Source organism: Chrysoperla carnea, chromosome 1 (genome assembly GCF_905475395.1).
Source record: "Chrysoperla carnea chromosome 1, inChrCarn1.1, whole genome shotgun sequence".
NCBI lineage: Eukaryota > Metazoa > Arthropoda > Insecta > Neuroptera > Chrysopidae > Chrysoperla > Chrysoperla carnea.
In genome coordinates this window covers 99,379,560-99,388,477 of record NC_058337.1, presented here as the reverse complement: position 1 = coordinate 99,388,477, position 8,918 = coordinate 99,379,560, and the positions used below count along the sequence as shown (strand labels likewise).

At 31.9% G+C, this 8,918-nt stretch overlaps 1 protein-coding gene across 1 annotated transcript; it reads left to right on the top strand.

Moving 5' to 3' along the window:
• The first annotated feature begins 601 nt into the window (after window positions 1–601).
• LOC123290638 lies at window positions 602–8,577 on the top strand. Its single transcript, XM_044870894.1, has 4 exons — window positions 602–737; window positions 2,132–4,845; window positions 6,148–7,362; window positions 8,173–8,577. The coding sequence occupies exons 1-4, from the start codon at window positions 722–724 to the stop codon at window positions 8,491–8,493; spliced, it is 4,266 nt and encodes a 1,421-aa protein (XP_044726829.1). The 5' UTR covers window positions 602–721; the 3' UTR covers window positions 8,494–8,577.
• Window positions 8,578–8,918: the final 341 nt, after the last annotated feature.

The following is an 8,918-nucleotide window of genomic DNA, read 5'->3' as shown; positions in this document are numbered from 1 at the left end:
TACTTTAAGCCCGCTACAGCACTTTCTAATAAAACTTTTTAGAATATCAAATAAGAAATATCAAAAATTTCAAAAAACTTCAAAAAACTTCAAAAATAATATATTACTTTCCAATTTGAGGATAAACACAATCATATGTTATCAGTAGGTAGTAAAAAATTAATTTTGACCTGACATCAAAATATCTCAGTAATAAAATCGTTATCAATCTGACTCAAGTTTAAGTGAAAAAAACAAAACAAACAAACAGGAAAACACTGGATTAATATGCATATTATATTTTTAGCGAATTGCCAAAGGAAATGGAGCTATTGCTTTTAGACTGCTGGTTGAATTTTGAAAAAATTGCTTTTATACTGATGCTTTAGTATTTAAAAGGTCAAGTTCGTTATTGAGAAAAATCGACAGATAAACAAGGGGTGGAGGGTGCTCAAAGTACAAAATTTTGAATTTTTTCTTATCAATTTTAAGGAAAAAAATATTTTTGTGATTTTATCTCTAAGCGCTTAGTTTTCAAAATAAAAATTCTTTACAAAACTAAAAATGCATATTATTTGATTTTTAAAAAAATGTGTTATTTTTTCAATCTCTGAGGCAATTCGCTTAGCTAACGCAGCTCCTGAGCTGTGAATTTTTTTTTTTCATAATTATTAAATTAATCACTATAAAAGGCAATTGTAAATGTTATTAATTTTCACAGTGGTGAACTGTGTTTTCAACAATGGGTCCTATAGTTGGTATGTGCTTTTTTATTTTATTTTTTTTGTTAAAATATTGTTAAGTCTTACGTCTGCCACACACAATTTTAGTACGAATGCTGAATTAGTTTTCCTTTTTGTAACGATTTTCGAATACAAATGGTAATTTGATTACGGCACGTAAAAGCGCTCGCAATTCAAGATTAGCAATTTCACACCGAAAGCAATGCACACAGAAATAGAATCGGCTTTTCAATGATCTGAAAAGTCTGTGTCAAAAATATTTTTTGATACATAATTATGCTCCCCTTCGAACCCAACAACCTTCATTAATGTCAGTTTTTGCCCAGACGACGGCGAGGGGTACGTGTTTGACCGGTATGTATGTGTGTATGTTAATCGGTTCCTTCATAACTTCTAAACTACTTATCATAATTTGACAAATGAGATATCGTTGAAAACATCTTGATCCTCCGTTGGTTATATTCAATGTGACGTCACATTAAATTGGATGTGGCGACCATTAGAGGACATAAAGTCATGAACTAAAACTTTTAATTTAATGATACCGTGTTAGATATCAAATGAAAGGGTGTAATGAGCATTTTTCAAATACACAGGATTGATCAAACTATACGACATGGAAGATTATGGCTAAACGGATTGATTTTAACAAAATTTTCTTTCAAGGCTAGAAGAAGGGAATTGACTGAACATTTTAAAACTATTTTCGTAATATACAGAGTGATCGGAAACGCGGAATGGAACAAAATTGTATTTTTTTAAATAGAACACATCCTGTTTTTTATTTCATTTGCGTATACAGGGTGTCCCAAAATAATGACTAAAGAAGTACAAGTTTTAAAAGATAATAACTTGTTTAACTTAAATACAACACAGGGTTTATGTCAACACCAAAAGTAAATTGTTACTGTTAACTCTCAAATACCATCAACTGTTTACGTTTTCATGAAAAACTTACATTTCCAGATATAAAGTGATTTTAACAAATTTAATATTTATAAAGCTATGACTAAAGTATTTCAAGTTGACAGAGCCTCATTGGGTGTGGATTTTAAGTTATTTTTGTAATATACAGATTCATTCAGCGTTTCCGATCACCCTGTATATCACGAAAATAATTTTAGAATGTACAGTCAATAACCTGCATCTACCCTTGAAAGAAAATTTTGATAAAAACAAGCCGTTTAGCCATAATCTTCCGTGTCGTATAGCGTGATCAACCCTGTATACATATGCTGTTATTTATTATCACGAAATTATAGCCCCAATATATAGTTTAAATAAAATAAAGTTCAAAAAGTAAAACCCCGACGGCTTACACGCTCTTAAAAGTATGCAAATATTTTCATCTGAAATTGTTATGATAAAAGAAATCGTAATTATAAATTGAATACGTTTTTTTTTTGCAGCTTTCATCCTAACTATCGCTGCTATAAACAGTGCCACCGCATCAAAAATTGATTTTTTTACAACTGGAAAAGAAGTAGTATTCAATTATGAATCACATGTTACCGTACGAACAGACCAACCAGCATCATACGCTTCATTATATGAACTTCAAGCTAAAGTCCATGTCCAAAAGAATGAAGAAGACACATTAATGGTTCGTTTGGATAATATCGTTTTTGATCTTGAAAATGGTCCAATGCAAGAAAGTGTCACTAACCATGTTTACGTGACAATTCCAAAAGAAGCTGAAGCACTTTCCCTACCATTCGCAATTAAATATGACAGTAACAAACTTGTAACCGCTGTGATGGTTGATTCAAATGACCAAGAATGGTCCTACAATATCAAAAAATCAATTGCATCAATTTTCCAGTTTAACACTGAAGTTGTATCAACTTTTGGTACAACTTGGAACAATGCAGGTCACGTTGAATATTCAAGCGAACAAACCATTTATGGTTTATGCAACGTTACATACGATGTGCTACCACTAGACGATCATATTATGGTTATTAAGACAGCCGACCCAAGGCAATGTGGAGACAATTACAATTTAAAGCGAAATGCCAACTTCCTAGATGTTGACTCTAACCGGATTTATAAAATAAACCAAATGGACAAGAACGCTCGCATAGAAATGATTGAAGCACGGGGTGATATTGTCGACGCTCAATTCAGAGCAACCACTGAAATGATATCACTTAAAGTACATCAACGGTTTATTTTTGTTGAAGAAATTGCAGTAACAAATCCACTTGTAATTAATAACCAAATGGTATTACGTTCATTAAAATACGAAGATCCACTTTCCAAATGCCGCGATGGACCAATTATGGCTCATGTTGACATCACTGGTGGTCGTGCTAAATATAATAACGATCTTATAATACCAAAAGTTATTACATGGTTAGGTGAATTCGTAAATTTCATACACGAAAACCATATTACATTAACAAAAGTAGATTCCAAAGGACTACAACTTCTACAAAGTTTATTCGCAGTATTAGAAAACTTTGACTTGAACACATTAGAACACACTTTCGCTTTATTCAAAGAACAATCGCAAAATAAACCTAACGAACTTCGTACCTTCAATGTATTCATTCAATTATTGCCTCATGTTGGAACACGATCTTCAGCTGTATTTATCCGTAATTTAATTCGGAAACAAAAACTTGACGAAACAATGGTTGTAAGATTACTACGCGACCTACCAACTCACGTCCGTTGTCCAAATGAAAAATTATTGATCGAACTTGAAGATATGCTGGAATTTGGTGAAGAGGGCGGTCGTGTTCATCGCGCTAGTGTACTTGCATACGCTTCGTTAATAAAACGCACATACTTTAGAGTTGATGAAAATTCAATCGTACTTGACAAATTTATGAAATTGTTTATGCAAAAATTACAAAGTTCTCAAGATTATAACATCCAAGTACTTTATCTACATGCGCTAGGCAATATTGGAATGGAATCGGTAATTCATACTTTAGCTCCTATTCTAACCGGTAAAATGGTGGTTGATCGCAATTTACGTTCTTTAGCTTTATGGTCAGTGGCTCCATTATTCCAAAAGAATCCCAGTTTAATGATTAAACTCGTATGGCCAATTCTTAGTGACCGTGAATTAGATATTAGTTTACGAATAGCTGCATATGATATTTATGTACGAACTGAAAACCCAACATTGAATCGATTCATGCAGCTTTATTGGTTAATGTATCACGAAACTAACGAACATTTGTACAATTTTCATTACAATACATTAGAAACATTTACCCAAATCACGTACGCTCCAAAAAATGAAAATCAAATTAGTGAAATAGCTCGTGCAATTTTACGAATGAGTCGTCGTCCAATTGTCACATATTCATATGAAGGTATTTCTATAAACGATTTCATTGATGAGAAATCCGGACTTGGAGGAAAAATAGACAATTTATTTTTATTTGGTAAGGGCCTTACTTTTCGCACAAAAGTTATGTCACGTGTTTATGGTTTCGATACAGAAATGTTATCACTGCATGTTGGAATAGCTGCACCAAACTATGCCAAAATAAATGCAAAAGATTCCGTAACAAAGTACGTTGAATTTATTATGAGACACGAAGGCAGGGTTGTTATGACTTACGTTATTGCGCAACAAACTAGAAATATACTACCCAATATTGCTAAAGATTTAGGATTTATTGATATTGACGCGAAAGAAGATAAAATTATTGAAATTCCATATTTATACGAACGAATTATACCAACCGATTTCGGAGTACCAATTCGAATGTCTGAAATGCTTCCACACATTCAATCAATTTATTTCAAAATGTACGCTAATAAAAAAGGAACTATGAAATTTTCTTTTCAAATTATGTCAATGACTATGCACAACACAGAATTCAAAGTATACAATCCAATCAATGATTTATGGCACGGAATTGAAAAAAATAAATATATAAATTTAAAATTTGGAGTGAATGTTACATTGGAAATATATCCATTCAACAGATTTAAATTGGAACTTAGTAAATTAAGCTCAGATAATATCAACGGAATGCAAGTATTTAACGAAAATATTGTTTTTATCAAAGGAGAAAAAGCACAAGAGGTACTCGTACAATCCCATAAAGATAATTTAGTTCGCAGATCAATTATTCGAGGAGATGCCTACTCCACAAATGTAAGTGTAATTTTTTTTAACTCATTTTTTATCGAAAAAATCCAAACGTTTTGATACTTTGATATTTTGTTAAAAATCTGTTCATGACACCCCAGAACAGCATTCATGTTTTACGTTTTTAATAATTCGAAAGTTTGGTAATTCTGTTTGCTTTGAAAATCATAAAAACTCCACGAAATCTGAGCATGGCTTCTATTTGTTATGTCTATTTTATTATAATACCACCAGTTTTTCGATCGGAACGTACTTAACCATCAAAAAAGAGAGACATTTGTGGTTTATTTCCGCTACTTTTGAGCATCAGTAGGAGACCCCTACTTCAAATGAGTGGAAATTTAGGGTTGTTTTCTAGGCAGATCCATGTTATAGAAGCGGGATCTTATTTCAGCAATTTGGGGGGGGGGTCGAATTCTCAGAAGAAAACCTATTTTTCTTAATTTTTCTTATTTTTTACGTTATTTATTTTAGCTTGTAGTGTTTGCATACTTACCTGTATGATTGCCTGTCGCAAAAACATAGGATCGATTTTTAACGCTTTCCCGTGATCCAATCGAGCTGAAACTTTGTAGGCAGACTTGTGGCGATGATAAAAACATTCATTTGTATCTCCAGCCGAAAATAGGTCTAATAATCGTTAAAATAATATATTCAAATTATTTTAAAACAAACAAAAACGTTTGCTGTAATAACAATGTTACTATGGATTGAAAAATTATAATATTATTGATTTAAAAAAGTTTCTAAATTCAACTTCGCGCTTGCGATATGTTGTGACTACTAATCACAAAATTTCTGGAGCCAAATGCGGCCAGAAAGTACTATAATAAAAAAAGTAATATAATAAAAACTAGGTTTTTATGGATTAATATTTTATGGCTATGCACATCTATACAGCCTCTTTAAATTGAGCTATAGGATTAAAAATCCGTGTGCAGATGAGTTAGTATAAAAAATGTACCTTTGAGGAGTGACAACTGCCCAGTCCGTTCTTTAGGATACCTCAAAATCATGTTTTATCGTGGTTTTTAAAGCAATGCACATTTCCACAGCCCCTTAAAGTCGAGTTAGAGGGTTGAAAATTTGTGTATTAGGTTAAGTTAGTATTTTTCTAACTTTTTGTTTCTTTCTTCCCCTTCCCCGAAAATCATGTTTTTCGGGTTTCTTAAGGCTTTGAGAGTCTACACTCTCTTTAAAAAGACAACAAAACAAAAATTCCATTTAAATAAAAAGCATCTAAATAAGGGGGAAATATGACTTTATTGATAGAGATGTGTTGTTCATGTCGAGTTCTTTTATTTTCAGACTGTAGTCTACGATACAGAATGTAAAACACTAGGACAACATGTTGAAGTGAAAATATTTGATTGTGATCGTGATTTATCACGTGGCGGTTTAATTACACGTCTTCGAGAAATTAACATCATCGAAGATAAACATGATGATTTTATCTCCATTGAATTTTTACGTTTATATTTATCAGAATTATTCCAAAGTGGTTATGGAAGCTGTGGATATGGTGTTCGTTTTACACCGTTGGATACCTTAGACCATATGGAATTCAATTTAATATTGGGTCCCCCAAGAGAAAAGATTCAATGGATGGAAACAAATCCATTTGGTTTTCAAATTGAGGTACATGGTGTCACAAAATCGGTACAAAACACCAATTTTGCTACATACAATACAAGTCTTATGCTACTCATTTCTGCACCAGAACGAAAAACTGCACTTAAATGGTCGATTACCCATAATGACCAAGTTAACAAGGAACGTAAGCTTGGTATTGACTTACGTTATCAAATGAAAGAAGATAATTTAGATTCAAAATTTATTTTATCACTTGGTGAAGTTGACAAATTAGGTGTCATTAATTTTGACATTAAAGGTACTCGTAGCGAAGAACAAGAACGCATCTTAAAAGAACGTAAAATTACTTATAACGAATGCCGACCAGAAGTTGTTAGTAAATGGAATTTTGCTCCTGTTCCACTCGAATGTGCTGTTGCTCATTCAAACTTAAATCGGTATGCAATTGATGTTACTGTCAATGACGTAGAACTGGAAATGGTACAAATGGTTTTAAATCATTTTAATGCATTACGTTATCTTTATTCAATGTATTCCCAAAGAAATACTAAAACTGAAACAAATGTAATGCCAATGCACTTGGATGTCGTTTATCCAGTATTCAGAAAAGAATGGGATGTAACAATTGATACACCACGTTACACTGAAGTTTATACAGGAATACCTCGACATTTTTGGGATTATTGGAGTATGGAAACACATATGTCATTGACCAACATATTTTTCACTCTTTCTAAATGGGATAGTATTGCGCGTGGTGTAAACTCAATGGTACACTGTGTCATTTCTAAAGAATACGTTTTAACATTGAATGGTGATACTGAAAAGTATGAATTGACAAACGATTGGACTTTATATCTCAATGGAAGTACACTTAAAAAAGAAATGTTTAATGTTTACGTAAAAAAGGTAGACGGTAATATGCCATTGGTGAGTAAAGAATTTTATTTTCTTTTTACCTATAGTATTAAGGGGTAATCAGTTCCATTCGCGGTATGTCTAGGGTAGCGGGTTCGATTCCCGCCATCAGAACAAAAATTAATTTATTAATAGTTGTGATGGGCTGGTGTTGTGCATATTATATGCATGAAGGAGATGCACTCAGCCTCTGAATATAATTGAAGAACTGATAAATGAAATTATCAGCGGAAAAGGTGGTAAAATACATACATGGTATCACAATCAGCTCTATAGCGTAAGTGTGTTCTAGCCAATATAACCTAACCTAATCCACCTATAGTATATAAGAGCCCATAACAGAAAAAGGAACCCATCGAACAACTAAAAATTATAGTGAAGTGAAAATTTTTGAAACACATATTACGCCCACCACTAGTAAACACTAGTAAACATTTCAGCCATTTTAACCTTATAATTTCTAGGTGTTCGATGAGTGCCTTTTTTTTTGTTACGGGCTCATATGAAAATGTTTTCAAACACACGTGATTACAATCGCTAATTTATTTGTATTTTGCTTCGATAATGGAGACTATAATGGCCAAATATTATTCATTTGACGCGGCAAACACACTCTTTAGGGCGTGATAACAAAGCAATAAAAATAACAAATCGTGAAAAAAATACCTAATAATATTATAAGAAGAGTGATATAGACAGAAATCAAATCGTTTCTCATAAACGTTTACCTCAAAACGTAGTTAGAATTTATATAGTGATATTATTGCTTGAAAAATTTGATACTGCAGCTTTTAAAAAGTAATATGTCTATTTTGTCGCCAGGCAATTCAAATTCAAATGGGAAAAGAATTAATGGAAATCATGCCACAAGGACACGAATTTGTTATTAAAGTAAATAATAATGTAATTACACCAACGGTCGGAAAATACACAACAGAATCAAAATGGAATTATTTAATGGTTGAATCACCCAAAATGATCATGTTCTCTACAATAGAACCCCGTAAAGGTTTTCAAGTTATCTACGATGGTAGAACAATACGAACAATGATCCCTGAAAGCCAAAAACGTAATTTCGATGGACCCTGTAAGGATCAAACAAGTCACAATCAATTTGAACTGAACAAAATTTTAGCAATTTAAAATTGAAAAAAAATTGTAAAATAATAGATAGACTGAAATAGAATTGGAATACTTCATTATTAAAATTCAAAAAATTTAATTTTACTACGAGCTAAAATTTGTTAACTTGTTGATTATGTAACTATGTCACTATTATTATGTAATAATAATAGTAATATATTTGTAATTATGTTATACTAATCCAGTGAAGTATTGTTATCATACGAAAAATTTGAATAGAAATTTCTTTTTAGAGCACAAGCTTTTATTGTACTAAAAAATAGAAATTAATTTTTTCTATGAGTCACTCATATATATGACTATTTACAAAAGCTTGACGCGCTCAATATAAAATATCAACAATGATTCCTACAACTTATATTTATATTGAGCACCTCAAGCTTTTACGAATAGTCATGTATGAGTGACTCATAGAAAAAATTATT

Coding starts and splice junctions, on each gene's coding strand:
- LOC123290638 (XM_044870894.1), top strand. Junction 4,846..6,147: donor GAGATGCCTACTCCACAAAT/GTAAGTGTAATT, acceptor TTTTATTTTCAG/ACTGTAGTCTACGATACAGA. Junction 7,363..8,172: donor TAGACGGTAATATGCCATTG/GTGAGTAAAGAA, acceptor TTTTGTCGCCAG/GCAATTCAAATTCAAATGGG.